This window comes from Neovison vison, chromosome X, assembly GCF_020171115.1.
Source record: "Neovison vison isolate M4711 chromosome X, ASM_NN_V1, whole genome shotgun sequence".
Lineage (NCBI taxonomy): Eukaryota > Metazoa > Chordata > Mammalia > Carnivora > Mustelidae > Neogale > Neogale vison.
The window spans coordinates 88889-105193 of record NC_058105.1 but is presented as its reverse complement, the minus strand read 5'-3'; the positions used below and the strand labels follow the sequence as shown (position 1 = coordinate 105193).

General features: G+C 39.8%; 1 protein-coding gene across 1 annotated transcript in view; it reads left to right on the top strand.

Moving 5' to 3' along the window:
* Positions 1 to 14972, top strand: part of VAMP7 (vesicle associated membrane protein 7) — a 45186-nt gene extending 30214 nt beyond the window's left edge. Inside the window, exons 6-8 of the mRNA XM_044235112.1 lie at positions 5738 to 5805; positions 8360 to 8452; positions 13054 to 14972. Of these exons, the coding sequence (XP_044091047.1) occupies positions 5738 to 5805; positions 8360 to 8452; positions 13054 to 13122 (230 nt within the window). The 3' untranslated portion in view covers positions 13123 to 14972. The remainder of the gene's footprint in view (positions 1 to 5737; positions 5806 to 8359; positions 8453 to 13053) is intronic.
* Positions 14973 to 16305: the final 1333 nt, after the last annotated feature.

The window sequence follows — 16305 nt, the reverse complement described above, 5'->3', positions numbered from 1 at the left end:
CCTCCCTGGTAGCTTTAAGCTCCGCCCTAACATTGTGAACATCCTGTCTGGTCGCTTTCAGTTCGGCCCTAATCAATTCTGTTTGGTCATCCATGGCTTTCTCCAACCTAGCTATTGCCTGGATAATTGTTAGCCTGAATTCTCTTTCCGACATATTGTCTATGTTGATAGCCGTTAGGTCTGTTGCAGAAGGTCCATCCTCTGTATTTTTCTTCTGTTGGGCATTCCTCCTCCTAGTCATTTTGGTGGGAGAAGACTGAACAGATGTAGCTGGATGTATCAACTCTGGTGCAGTCAAGGTGCACCCTGGAACACTTCTTGACCGCCTTTGATGGTTTTTGTAGTATTAAAAGAAATCAAACCGCACCCTGATCTCCGTCTCAGAGAGAAGCCTCAGTCTGGGTGCAGAAGCTGAATAAATTCCCCCTTGGCCGCTGGCAGAGCAGGTTCCAAGTTGTAGACCCTGGGGGCGCAGGATCTTTTGCCCGTCCCCAAAGCCAAGGCAGTGGCGGCTGTCTGGGAGCTCCTGACCGCCAGAGAGGTTCCAAGCAGCGATCGCACACTGAGATTTTGCCGCCGGCCCGGGCTGGGAGTGTCCGGCTTGCGCGCACCTCTTTTCAGAGGCGGCTGTGGGTCGGGCGCGCGTCTGGGGCACTGAGAACGGGGCGCGGGTCCGTAAGCCGCAGGCTGGGCTTTTGCGCACCTCTGTCCGGGGAAGAGCTTCGCGCACGCGCAGCTTAGACTTTGAAACAATGGCGCGGGTCAAGAAGCGCCCCCGGGCCTTAGAAACCCAGGAGAGCTCGAGGGACGTGCGCGCGCATCTCCAGCTTTGTGGTAGGGCTAGTGCGCGTTCCGCAGACCGGCGCGGCTCCCATCCCCTCACAGGAGCCGGAACCCCCGCGCTCTGGGGGCGCTGGTGGCTTAGGGACCAGGAGCCGGTTTCTCCGCCGCACTCTCTCTGCCTCCGCGCCGGGGAGGCCGTCTGGGACCGGGGACTTAAGCCCCTGTCCCTAGCCGCCCCGATTCCCACAATTTGCCCCCGCGATCCTTTGCTCTTTTGGAGTGCTTTCAACCAGTCTCCAAGTTACTGCTGGTCCCCAGACGCAGGGCACTCTCGCTCGTATCGGGGTATGACTTTCCCACCGGTCGCCACTGGTGGCTCCCTCCCCCTTTGGTTTATCTTCCGATATCAGTCCGCCGCTCCCATGCCGCTTTACCTGCTCACTGGCGTCTTCTGCCCCTGTAGAGATCCAGACGTGTATAATTCTGATCTCAGGCTGATTTCATGGGTGATCGGAGTTCTTTGGTAGGTAATCAGCTCACTTTGGGGTACCAGCTGAAAAGACGCCTCTTCCTAGTACCCCGCCATCTTGTCCCCCCCCCTCGGGCCCCCTTGAATACTTTTTTAAATTTATTTTTTATTTTCAGCATAACAGTATTCATAATTTTGGCACCATACCCAGTGCTCCATGCAATCCGTGCCCTCTCTAATACCCCCCACCTGGTTTACCCAACCTCCCACCCCCCGCCACTTCAAACCCCTCAGATTGTTTTTCAGAGTCCATAGTCTCTCATGGTTCACCTCCCCTGCCAGTTTCCCCCCACTCCCTTCTCCTAACTCCCCATGTCCTCCAATTTCCCCCCACTCCCTTCTCCTAACTCCCCATGTCCTCCATGCTATTTGTTATGCTCCACAAATAAGTGAAACCATATGATAATTGACTCTCTCTGCTTGACTTATTTCACTCAGCATAATCTCTTCCAGTCCCATCCATGTTGATACAAAAGTTGGGTATTCATCCTTTCTGATGGAGGCATCATACTCCATAATGTATATGAACCACATCTTCCTTATCCATTTGTCCGTTGAAGGGCATCTTGGTTCTTTCCACAGTTTGGTGACCGTGGCCATTGCTTCTATAAACATTGGGGTACAGATGGCCCTTCGTTTCACTACATCTGTATCTTTGGGGTAAATACCCAGGAGTGCAACTTCAGGGTCATAGGGAAGTTCTGTTTTTAACTCCTTGAGGAATCGCCACACTGTTCTCCAAAGAGGCTGTACCAACCTGCATTCCCACCAACAGTGGAAGAGGGTTCCCCTTTCTCCACATCCCCTCCAACACATGTTGTTTCCTGTCTTGCTAATTTTGGCCATTCTAACTGGTGTAAGGTGATATCTCAATGTGGTTTTAATTTGAATCTCCCTGAGGGCTAGTGATGATGAACATTTTTTCATGTGTCTGCTAGCCATTTGTATGTCTTCATTGGAGAAGTGTCTGTTCATATCTTCTGCCCATTTTTCGATATGATTATCTGTTTGGTGTGTGTTGAGTTTGAGGAGTTCTTTATAGATCCCGGATATCAACCTTTTGTCTGTACTGTCATTTGCAAATATCTTCTCCCATTCCGTGGGTTGTCTCTTTGTTTTCTTGACTGTTTCCTTTGCTGTGCAGAAGCTTTTGATTTTGATGAAGTTCCAAAAGTTTATTTTCACTATTGTTTCCTTTGCCTTTGGAGACATATCTTGAAAGAGGTTGGTGTGGCTGATATCGAAGAGATTACTGCCTATGTTCTCCTCTAGGAGAATGGTCGAGTTTCATTCTTCTACACATAGCTGCCCAGTTTTCCCAGCACCATTTATTGAAGAGACTGTCTTTCTCCTAAAGCGGTTTCAAAAAATTGAAGCAGAAGGAAAACTTCCAGACTCTTTCTATGAAGCCAGCATTACCCTGATCCCCAAACCAGGCAAAGACCCTACCAAAAAGGAGAAATTTCAGACCAATATCACTGATGAATGTGGATGCTAAGATTCTCAACAAGATTCTAGCCAACAGGATCCAACAGCACATTAAAAAGATTATCCACCATGATCAGGTGGGATTCATCCCTGGGCTACAAGGATGGTTCAACATTCGCAAATCAATCAATGTGATAGAACAAATTAATATGAGAAGAGAGAAGAACCACATGGTCCTCTCAATTGATGTAGAAAAAACGTTGGATGAAATCCATCATCCGTTCCTGATTAAAACGCTTCAAAGTATAGGGATAGAGGGAACATTCCTGAACCTCATCAAATCTATCTATGAAAGACCAACAGCAAATACCATCCTCAATGGGGAAAAGCTTGCAGCCTTCCCGTTGAGATCAGGAACACAACAAGGATGCCCACTCTCCCCACAGAAATAGACCCATAACTATAGAGAACAGATGGATGCTTGCCAGATGGGAGGGCGGTGGAGGATGGACAAAAGGGGTGAAGGAGGGCGGGAGGTACAGGCTTTCAGTTATGGAAATTGATAAGTTATAGGGATGAAAGTTAGAGATAGTCAATGATAGCACTGTATGGTGACAGATGGTAGCTACATTTGTGGTACGCATAGCATAACGTAGAGAAGTTGAATCACTGTGTGGTATACCCAAAACTAATGTAGGACTGTGTATCAGCTATACTCAAATCTTAGAAAATTATAATTATTCAATATGTTTGTTGTAACTACTCAGATTTCCTATTTCTTCTTGAGTATGGTTTGGTGGTTTATGTCTTTCTAGGAATTTATCCATTTCATCTTAGTTATCTAATGCATTGATATACTCTTGTTCATAGTATTCTCTTAGGATCCCTTTCATTTCTGTGAAGTTGATAGTGATTATTTCAGTAATTTGAGTTGTCTGTCTTTTTTTCTTGGTCAGTTTATGCAAGGTTTTGTCATTTTTTTGGTCTTTTCCAAAAACCTATTTCTGGTTTCATTGATTTTTCTCTAGTGTTTTCTGTTCTGTATTTAATTTTTTTTCTGCTCTGATATTTTTTTCGTTCCTTCTGTTAGCTTTGGATTTAGTATGCTATTCTTTTTCCAGTTCATTAAGGTAGCAAGTTATTAGTATGAAATCTTCTTTTCTTAGCCTGTTCAGGCTACTATTTAAACTATCCAGTCTACAGTAATTCTTTAATAACAGAAATTCATTTTCTCACAATTCTGGAGGCTTGAAGCCCTAAGATCAAGGTGCCTGCCTAGTTAGATTCTGGTGAGAACTCTCTGCCCAGATTGCAGAAGGCCTCTCTTACTATGTTCTCACATGGTAGAAAGTAAGACAGAGAGTAAGCTCTCTGGTGTCTCTTCTTATTGTACACTAATTTCACCATAAGCTGTGATGGCCTCATCTAAACCTAATGATACCCTAAAGTCTCCCATCTCTAATACCGTCACATTAAGAGTTGGGGCTTCAATATATGAATTTCAGAGGAACAGTTCAGTATATAACATCCTCTCTTTAATGTAGGTGTTTACTGCTCTAAATTTCCTTCCATGCACTGCTTTTGCTTCATCCCATAAGTTTTCCTTCTGCTATTGATTTCTAATATCATTCCATTGCTAAGTCCAATAGCTGAGCTCCCCTACCCCCCACCAAAGTAAGTTTCTGACCTCTCTTCTTTTTCCTGTGTATGGATCACAGTTTCCTGGTTTTTCCCCCGTATCTCTTAATTTTTTGTTGAAAACTAGATGTTTTAGATAATGTATTACAGCAACTCTAGGTACTGATTCCCATCCTACAGGGTTTGTTGTTTGGTTATTTGCTTATTGACTAGGCTGGACTTTTTCTTTGAACTTTAGTTTTCCCACAGTGTGCTGTCTCTAATGTAATTTCTCAGAAGGATAGCTTTGAGGATGTGTAGTCACACTGGAGTGACACAACTCTCTTTGAGTTTCTCTTTTCCTAGTCTCCCTGTCAAGCTTCTAGCTTTGCCTCTGTTGGTGTCACACCCAGATGTTAGCCTCCATTAACTGCAAGCTAATTGCTGTATTTTGGTAACAGTTCCCCCAGACATTAATTGATCCAGTGCAATCTAACAAAGCTTCTAATAGAACTTCTGCCCTATGTGTAGGGCTAGATGAAGGAAAGGAACCTCAGACCTATCAGGCATGCCTTGTGGGAATAGAGCTTCTGCATTATGGAGCTAAGGGTAGGATGGGATGGGAGAAGAAATGTTAAGGACCTACCCCTGCTGGAGAGAAAGCATAGCTGTTGCAGGGACCTGGAGAGGAAGAGCCTCCAGGCTTTACTTGCCTAGAGTAGAGCTTCTGTCTCAGCTAAGCGATTGCAGGTCATGGCTCAAATGCCATAGACTCACTGTTCTTACTAGAATTAGATAATTTTTTATGTTTCTCCATTTGCTATATGCCCTTAGGACATTCATAGCTTTCAGAGACGTTAAATGATGGTGGCTTTTGTTTTCATAATTTTTCAAGTTGTAGTTGTTTTGTTGGGAAGAGGGTCTGTAGAATTTCTCACACTAATTCTGGAAGTGTCCAACTCTAACTCATTTTGAAGGCTCCATTTTTTAAAACTCTCAGATCATATGCTTAATTTAGGGTTTGTAAACTACGATTTGATTCTTGGATCAAATCTGCATAAAGTTTTATTGGAATACCATCACGCCCACTTATTTACATAATGTCTTTGTCTAACAGAGTTGAGTAATTGTGACAGAGACCATTTGGCCCAGAAAGCCTAAAATATTTAGTATCTGGCCTTTTACAGAAAAAAACTGCCAATCCCTACTTTAGTTGATCAGCTTTAATAAAGTCTTTTATTACTTAAAGATAAAAGTGCTTCTGTAATAAATATGTGTTGTTGTCAAGAATACCAACTATAATTAAAATCAGATTTGGTTTAAAGATAAAAATAGCAGGTTTGTAATATAAACATTTTCTGGTTTTTCCAACATTTTTAGATCTGGTAGCTCAGCGAGGAGAAAGATTGGAATTATTGATAGATAAAACAGAAAATCTTGTGGATTCGGTGAGTATGGGAAATGGTAATATTTTTCAGTATCTAAATAAAGTAGAGAAACATTGATGGCTAACATAATAGGGGACTATGTTAAATTTAATAATTTACAGGGTTTTTTTCCTTTCTAACTCCATATGTGGTTATATTGTGATGGTAAGGATAACAATGAAGCATAGAATAAGTCACAACCCATTAAAAACCATTAAGGAAATTTTGCTTTGGAAAACATAATATACAGAAACATTTTTTTTAAAGCTTTAGGTTGATGCCTTTACAGTTAGCTCATTTGCTTATACCATCCTGTTTCTGTACATTTTGTGAAACATGAAACAAATAAATGTGCAGGCCAGTTGTAATCCAGTATGAATCGTGAAAACTGGACAATCAAGTTAACTTTCTTGCTTACCATAATAGCTGAGTCAAATTGGGAAGGGCCAGTGAACCTTAAAAGTCAGTGAGTCCCTGTGATCTACTTATGCTACAGTTATGTGTGTCTTTGCATTTTCTATCTGGATAGTGGATGGGGGTTTTCAGGAAAGATGATATATAGTGAATAGATGTGAATAGATGAAGGGCAAAGATCAATTAAATTTTAGGTCTACACAATTATAAATTTAAATGCAGAGTAGTTTACACCTTGAAATGGATTAGTGAGTGATCATGTGTATTCCTACTGGCAGCTAGATTATAGTAGTTAGGAGTACAAGCTCTACAGTCAGAGCTTCCTGGGATTGATTCCCCTCTCTGCCACTTAGTAGTTATGCAGCCTTAGACAAATTACTTCACCTCGCTGTGCCTCAGGCATCATTGTTAACAAATGGAGCTATACCTCATTAAATCAGATAATGCACACAAAAGGCCTAACACAGGGTCTTGTGCACAGTAAGAGCTATTTCAGGTTTATTGTTATTGTTAGTTTTATAGGGACATCCATTAACAGTAGTTCTTAGGAGGATAATAGTTTAACGTCAAAGCATATGGTAATTGGAGGAAGGGTGGTACCATATAGCAGGTCAAAATAGCAGGTTTCTATAATGGCTCACTTTGTAACCCATTGCTGTGGGGCAAAGAAGTATCTGATCCCAGATCTGCAGATCAAATTCTTAATCCATGAAGATTACTCTATTTAGCTAGAATAGTCTGTTTAGCCAGTGCTAGTATAGCCTATAATTCCCAAGTAAGTCTTTAATTTCGTTGACTCTGTGACAAAGAATAACAAAAGGTACTAATTAATTAACAGATGTATCTCTTTATGGAGGCATAACATATAAGAATAAAGTGCAGAATGTGTACCACTTGGTTATTTTTTACACATATGTCTATATGCATGTAACCGCCACTTAGGTCAAGATTAAAAAAAAATTCCAATATTGCAAAAAGCTGCCTCATGCTTTTTCCTATTACTAATCCACAATAGGGGTAACCATTTTAGGACTTACATTACCCTAGATGATGTTTTGTTTGTTCTTAAATGTATAGAAATGGATTCATAATGTTACATGCTAGCTTCTCTCTGACCTCTTTCACTATTATGTCTATGAGATTCATTCATATTGTTCAATATGATAATAGTTTATTTTATTGTTTTGTACTATTCAGTTGTATAAGTCTACCACTACAATTTGTTTATCCATGCTCCCCTGTTGGGAATGTATTCTAATTCCGGATTCTCTGTTTTGTCCCGTTGATCTGTTCATTTTTTTCAGTCTTTTTTTTTTTTTTTCCTGTGTTTCATTTAGGATAGCTTCTGTTAGTTTTCTTTTGTGGTTTGTAATCTGTTATCCCCACCTCATATATTTTTCATCTCTACAGTTTTGATTTGTTTTTTTTTTTATATTTTCCACATGTCTCCTTTGCATGTGCATGTTTTCCTCTACCTTCTCGAATAGATGAAGTATATGTACAATTGAACTGTTAATTCCATGTTTGGTGAACTTGGGCATACATCTCTGTTGGATATATACCTAGAAGTGGAATTGCTGGGCTACTAGGGAATTTTGTTGTTTAGTTGCTTTAAACTCTTGGTGGCTGGTGGGAATGGTTCAGTAGATATTGAAAAGTCACTGTTGCAAAAGAAAATGGATAACTAAAGGAGCAAAGTTTCTTGAATTTTGGGCCTCATACAAGTAAATACATATTTTCTGATGAAAAGGGAAAGATTTTTATGGCTCAGAAGATCCCAGGATTATTTTGGGCAGAATAGGCAAATGTGTTTGCAACCAGCTGGTTAGAGGGAACCTTTCTTCCTGGAAGCATAAAGAGGAAAAGGCTTTCACACTAGCAGGAAGAGCCACTTCTGATTCCTGACACTACATGCAATACTTTGGTGGGCAAGGAAAAGGGGAGAAGCTTTTCCATTGGGCTCGTATTACTTACCGTACCCCTGACCTAGTAGTTCTGCTTCTGTAAACTTGTGATCATCAATAGCTAATCTCTACCTGTGAAGAGAGGAATGAGTTCATGATTGAACATGATTAATGAAAGTAAAAGTTTTATAGGTATTACTACAAATCGGTCTTGTAGTCAGTGCCAGGGATCAAATAATTCATATTTTTCCCCCTAGTCTGTCACCTTCAAAACAACCAGCAGAAATCTTGCACGAGCCATGTGTATGAAGAATCTCAAACTCACTATCATCATCATCGTCGTTTCAGTCGTAAGTTTTTGTCATTTTAGTGTGTTATTTTATTTTTCAATCTTTAAGAAACTGGATGCTAGAATTCTTTCTCAATGATTAGCTGTCCTGTGAAAACAGTCCAGAAGTTTGTACTTAAACCCCATCTTCCTATTGAGAATGTTTATATGTAAGGAATTAGGCAAGGCATTCCAGATATTCCTTGATATTTAATGTTTTTTTTTTCAGTACTGAAATGGGATTCTTTTAAAATTACGTTTTGTAATTGACTCCATATTTTCTAATTATATTCCTATTTTCTAGCTGATTGAATGCTTCATTTCTTTATTTCTGTTTTCTCTTTTCTAATTGATCTGTTTTTCTGCCTGGCAACTTTGTAAAACTCTTACCTAGTTATAATAGTTTGTCAGTCTATTCTTCTGTATTCTGATTCTTCTGTCAGGAGTCAGCAAATGTTCTATAAATTGCTAGATATTGTAATAAATATTTTATGCTTTTCAGGCTGCATGTCGTCTCTGTCATATATCCTTTTTTTTTTTTTAACTTTGAAAAGTATAAAAACCATTCCTAGCTCACAGGCCATGAGCTCTAATTTGCTGACTCATGCTGTAGGTAAATTATGATGCCATCTGTTAATAATTTCAATGTTATCAAATTTATATACACATTATATATAATTCTACATAGTTACATGTAGGTATGTATATATGATTTGCAATTACTAGCAATGTTGGATAATTATGGTACCAATGGGCATCTTATTTAGTTCCTGGTTTTAAGTGGAATGCTTCTAAAGAGTGATATGTAGGGGCACCTGGGTGGCTTAGTCAGTTAAGCATCTGCCTAACCCTACCAGTGGGGAGCCTGCTTCTGCCTCTCCCCTTCCCCCCACTGTTTTCTCTCTCTCTCTCAAATAAATTAAATCTTTTTAAAAAAGAGTGATAAGTATTATGAATTCTTGTTAGATTTTTATTGACAAGTTAAAGAACTTTATTTTTGTTTCTAGATTGCCTGAAGTTTTAGTCAGGAATAGGCATTTAATTTTGGGAAATGATACTTCTCTTCGCAATGTGTTGACAATATGACTATCTACATTTAGTAGTAATATATAGAATTACATTAATAAATGTACTTTCACTTCTGGGGTAAATACTAAGTGGCCGTTACGTAGTATTCCTTTAATGCATCATGAGTTCAATTTGCTAATGTTTATTTAGTAGTTCTCATGTTTATAAATATAAGTGAGTCTATATGCTGTTCTTTTGTAAACCCCTATGTCAACAGATATTGGACATTTTTGAACTACCCTGAATGTCTGGTAACTTTTTTTTTTTTTAAAGATTTTACTCATTCATTTGACAGACAGGGATCGCAAGTAGGCAGAGGGGCAGGCAGAGATAGAGGGGAAGCAGGTTCCCTGCTGAGCAGAGAGCCCGATGTGGGACTCGATCCCAGGACCCTGGGATCATGACCTGAGCAGAAGGCAGAGGTTTTAACCCACTGAGCCACCCAGGTGCCCCTGGTAACCTTTTTAATATGCTTAAATTCCTTTTTTTTTTTTTAAATTACATTTGAGAGAATTATTCAGCTCACTCTTCACCTGCAAGCTAATTTTCTTTTCAGCTCTGTTCATCCTATGTATTTATTTTTCATATCTATGCTTCAGATTTCTAAGAACTCTTATTCTTTAATTTTTTTAATGGAATTGTCCTTGTTGACATATGTACCCTCTCTTTTTGAATTTCTCTGGATATAAAGAATACATCACAGGGAATTAGCTTATGCAATGGTGGGAGCTGGCTTGGCAAGTTCAGAATCCTCAGGGCAAGTTCAAAATCTGTCAGGAAGGGCAGTCTGGACCTCTGGGGCAGGAGCAAAGGTATAATTTGTAGACATAATTTCTTATTCTTCAAGGAAACCTCAGTTCTGACGTTAAGGACTTCTAACTGATTGAATCAGGCTAGGCTGTAGGGTAATCTGCTTTACTTGAAGGTAACTGATTTATGGGCTTTAATCACATCTACAAAATACAGTGACACCTAGGTTAGTGTTTAATTGGGTAACTGTGTACTATAGCTAGCCAAGTTGACACATAAAACTGATCTTGGAGAAACATAGTTATGTTTATCTGTAATGGGATTATTTTTGTTTTTAAATGAATTTTATAGGTATTTTTAAAGCTTTATTTCTAATATGGTAAGTGTTGTTAGTTATAATCCCCCTGTGTAAGAGCTCTTTGGAGTCCTCAGTAATTTTTAAGAACCTGAAGAGGTCCTGAATGAAAAGTGTGAGAACTGTTGCTCTAAGGAGGATGAGAGGGAGATGCTTTACTTTGGGGGTAGTTTATGGCTGGGTGAAACAGCCTTTCTCCTCATCCTCTTGCCATTTGCAGAAACCCGAAGTTAACTCTGAGCGGATACCTCTGACTCAGCTCCACTTTTCCTTGACCCATGTTGAAAGACCTCCACCTTAGATAGCTGCATTTACCTAACAGAAGAGCAGCCACAGATCTGTTGAAAACTGCACCATAGCCTAGAATGTCTCCTTGCTCAGGAGACTCAGGTAGCACATTCTAGGCTCCTCAGCTTAGCTTCTTCCTTCTACTTGGGTCTATGAATTTAGATTGATTTATAAAGCTGAATTGTTGTTAAATCCAGATTGTATTTATTGATCACTTATATACATAGCACTGCTCTTAATGCAGTATCAATCTTTCCCAAAAGCTCTTGTTGCCTAATATATTGTACTTCAGATTTAAAAATCCTTATATTTCAGCTGTGGCAAATAGTCAACTTCATGTCAGATTGGAATATCTCTGTGTGTGTGTGTGTGTGTGTGTGTGCGCGCACGTGCACGCAAATTCATTAAGAACCAGAATTTGCTGTAAACCACCACCCTCCCTCACATTTATAGAGAAGTAAGGTAAAAATACCCTGCTGACTTTTGGGAGCAAGCATGGAATTCATAAGTGTGTTTTTTTCCCCTAACATTGAGTAATGAAATCAACCATTGAAGAGATAAAAAAAAAAATTATAATTTAAAGCAAGACAAATGATGAAATCAATGCAGTGAACCTAATGTTTAAAATAAATCTATTTGGGGCGCCTGGGTGGCTCAGTGGGTTAAGCCGCTGCCTTCGGCTCAGGTCATGATCTCAGGGTCCTGGGATCGAGTCCCGCATCGGGCTCTCTGCTCAGCAGGGAGCCTGCTTCCTCCTCTCTCTCTGCCTGCCTCTCTGCCTACTTGTGATCTCTCTCTGTCAAATAAATAAATAAAATCTTTAAAAAATAATAAAAATAAAAATAAAATAAATAAATCTATTTGTTGGAATTTAGTAATGTGAACAAGCATACTATTAAAAAATACTTCAGGGGTGCCTGGATGACTCAGTTCGTTAAGTGTCTGCCTTCAGGTCTGCCTTCAGCTCAGGTCGTGATCCCAGGTTTCTGGGACCTAGCCCCGCAATGGGCTACCTGCTCAGCGGGGAGCCTGCTTCTCTCTCAGCCTCTGCTCCTACCCCTGCTTGTGCTTTCTCTCTTTCTCACTCTCTCAAATAAAATCTTTAAGAAAATAAAATAGGTGTGTGTGTGTGTGTATTTCAAAAACCCAATACAGTTAAAAAGTTAATGATTTTAATAGGAATAGGGTTAGGGTTAGCATTTTTACTGTGTTACTTGTATCATCAGCTTTCTTTTGATTTGGTAATTGTAATTGTCATGTCATTATTCACCAAAAGGTTAATAGCAACATTTCTTGCTCATGGGTGATAGAGATACATAATCTCTCCTCAAACTTTTAAATATTTCTAATCATCCTAATAATGAAAAGTAAGATGTGTATAAAACCTAAAAATATGCTTCATAAAAATAATAAAATCATGCCTCAGGAGAATTAGGATAATTTGTGATCTTGATAATTAATGATGATTCTGCCTGGTTTCCAATAAGAGAAACAACTCCACTGCTTTTTCCCCCAATGAAGAAAGTATAGTGGAGGGGCGCCTGGTGGCTCAGTGGGTTAGTTCTCTGCCTTTGGCTCAGGTCATGATCCCAGGATCCTGGGATTGAGCCCCGCATTGGGCTCTCTGCTCAGCGGGGAGCCTGCTTTCCCCACCACCCCGCCCGCCTGCCTGCCTCTCTGTCTACTTGTGTTCTCTCTCTGTCAAATAAATAAATAAAATCTTGGGGCACCTGGGTGGCTCAGTGGGTTAAAGCCTCTGCCTTCGGCTCAGGTCATTATCCCAGGGTCCTGGGATCGAGCCCCACATCCGGCTCTCTGCTCAGCAGGGAGCTTGCTTCCTCCTCTCTCTCTGCCTGCCTCTCTGCCCTACTTGTAATTTCTGTCTGTCAAATAAATAAATAAAATCGTTTAAATAAATAAATAAATAAAATCTTCAAAAAAAGAAAGTATAGTGGAATTCAAATGTGTTAGAGTTCTATCAGAAAGGATCCCTTTAACTCCACTTCTGCCTTTGAACATACTTTATTGGTGTATTATATTACTATACAACTGCTACTGTAATGGAACCAGTATCTGTTTATAGGTTTTTACCTTGCTTTATATATTATTTATGAGTCTGTGATGGATTCAAGAAAATAAAATTGCCTTCCTTCTCCCTCTAGGTGTTCATCTATATCATTGTGTCACCTCTCTGTGGTGGATTTACATGGCCAAGCTGTGTGAAGAAATAAAAAAAAAAAAGTTGTCATTAACCAAGGATATGAGACAACAAGGAGTTAAAAGCAATCCATGTGACTTAAGCCTTTGAATACTGACAGATGGTGTCTGCCAGTATCTTCAGCTGTCTTCTGTTTCTTTTTTGTTTTTAAATCTTGTTGTATGTTTCCAGATTTATCTTTGTCTAGTTTATTCTAGTGTACTTCAGATTTAACCATTTATTGCAGCAGTACCTTTAAAAAGGCTTTTGTTTCTTTAGTTTGTTAATTAGAGTCATCTATTTAGAGAAACAGTTTTATTTGTAATTGCACAGAGCTGTCACCAAGGTAGAAACCACCAGTCTTACTAGCTGTCTACTAAGACTTTGGATGAACTTTGTATTCCAGACACAGAGAGCATCGCTAACATCTCATCTTTTGCTATTGAAGAGTTTTAGGTGCTTGAAAACAATTTAAATGGAAAATCGTTATTTGGGGAATTGTAAATAATTTGTTGGTGCTGCTTGTTTCTAGGAGCCCATGCAGGTAAGGTTTTAAACATTTTCTGTCAGTCATATGGGGAACATTTTGCTAGCCCATTAGAAATATACAGAATTAGCCTTTTCCTTCTAGTTTTCACTTTCAGGCAGAAACTTCTGACCTTTCACAAACCTTACAGAGCATGATATCCTCTCTTTCCCCCATTGCACTTGATTTGAAAAGATGATGGCTTAAATATTGTTGAAGATTGTGGGTTTTTTTATACTTATTTCTTTTTTGTGGATATTTAGGGCAATTGTATAGTTAATAGAACAGGTGGTGGATGAGATGGCGAGGCAAATTCTTCTGGGTTAGGTTTAGGGTTAGGGTTAACCCTAACCTAACCCTAACCCTAACCCTAACCCTAACCCTAACCAGAGAAAAATAAGACAACCACGGTGGTATACTAGTGTTTAGGTGTGTGGGGAGAGGTAGTATGGGACATTTTTTTCCAGTCTGGGCAAAGCCCAAACTGAATATAGTCAACAGTCAACTCTAGGGTTTGGGTTTGACTTCTGTTGAATAATAGTTTCAGTATCCTTTATGGATTAATAAATTCTGTGATCTATCTTTGAAGAATTCTTTTGTGAAACTGGAGAGTAGACAGTATGATATGTAGAAATAATACCAGCCAGTTTTTAACATCCATTTAACTGCAGTGTGGGAAAACTGGAGTGTAATCATATGCTTGGCTACACTGGCATCTGTTACCTATTAATGTACTTTTGGTGTGTATATGAAAGGATATTTGCTGCCCTAAATCATTTATTTATCAATAAATGCCAGTAAGTGGAAATTATATTACATTTGACTATTTTCCAAATGAAAGAGCAAAGTAGTCTATAAACCTAGCCACCTGTGTAATCCTAGTCATGTGCCTTGAATATATATGTGTCTCATAATATGGCTCTTGCTACCTGTTCTTCCATCTAAACCTTTTGATTCATGCTACTAGATTCATTTCTTTGACGTATACTTTAGGCCCACTGGAACTCTTTTCTTGATGATCACACATGGCGCAAATGTTTCTTGCTCTTCTTTATCAACACTAATGCCTTTTAATTATATCAGCATTTCCTATTGGAAAAACACTTTTGTTCCAGGAAAACATTTGGCATTCTTGAGTAATAATTTCCAAATGTCTTTAATCCAAAGAAGACTTAAAGCTTATTTCCCTTTCTTATACACACCTGAATAAAAATGATGTGCATGTTTTAGGAATAAATTACTTAACTGTTCATTTGTCTATTTATGTATAAGAATGCTTTTTAAAGCACATATCTTGTTTTAAATGACGCACAAACTGAAGGCATTAATAAAATTTAAGAGTAATGTAATGAGCTTTAGAATTTCCTCCTGGAATCTAATTTCTTCTGATGACATTTTGCCATAGTTCACTTACACTAAAAATACATTAAGAAATGTGACCTGGGGAGGAGTTAAGATGAAGGAGGAGGAGGGGGACCTTATACTTGCCTCATCCCTTGAACACAGCTAGATAAATATCAAATCATTCTAAACACCTAAGAAATCAATCTGAGGATTGACAGTACAGACTGCAACACTAGTGGCAGAAAAAAGGCCACATCATGGGAAGTAGAAGATACGGAGACATGATTTGGGGGAAAAAAGAATTGCAGGTGGTCTGGAGAGGAGGCAGCCCTGATCAGGGAGAGTAGAGGGAAGAGAGAGAAAGAGAGCAGTACACAGAGCATTGCATAAGACAAACACTTGCTCAAAACCATTGACAGGGAAAGCAAGAGGGGCTGATGATTGCAAGTTTTTATAAGCAGCAGAGCTCAAAGTCTGAAGTTTTAGAAGTCCATGCAATCTCTGGGGTCATGCCTGGTGGGCTTAACCATGCTCTTGTGGGGAAGGAGGGCAGAGGCCCAAGTGGATATCGTGGTCCAAGGATCCCCTGGGTAACACCAGGAGAAACGGTTCCTCTTCTTGAAAGTCCATTTGGGAGAGGTGGCATGGCCTATCTGGAGACAAAAGAGCTGGTGGGCACCATTAACCCTAACCCTAACCCTAACCCTAACCCTAACTAGCATCGGAGTAGAGGCACCTGCTGAGGGCAGCTAACCTGGACACTGGCTTTTTACTGCACTTCACCATAAACTCCCAAGCCCCTGTGCATTTGTGTGACTGCCCTAGGACAAACTGGCACAGCCAGAGCATGGTGGGAATCTCACTAAGAGGATCAGCACAGGTCTGTGCCACACCTAGTCCCTAAAATGTAGGGTTTTGAAACCCAGCTGGTGAACCTGAGATAAAATAGCACTGTGCTGCCAGGTGGGCAGACACTTTGGACATAGGGTGAAGGCAGGGATCTGAGGGACGTCTGGGACACGTGAAGGGAGATTGTCCGCTCCTCTGTGAGGACTTTTCTGAACAGTGACAGGCATGAACTCCCCTCTCTGGGTCTGCTATGACCAAGATGCAATACTGACTGGACGTAATGACCACAAGGATGGAAGTATCAGAGGAATGAATAAGTAATATAAAAGATAAAATTATGGAAAATAATGAAGCTGAAAAGAAGAGGGGAAGAAAAATATTGGATCATAAATGTATACTTAGGGAACTCGGTGACTCCATAAAGCGTAGCATTTGAATCATAGGAGTCCAAGAAGAGAAGGAAAAGGATTTATTTGAGCAAATTATAGCCAAAAAAAA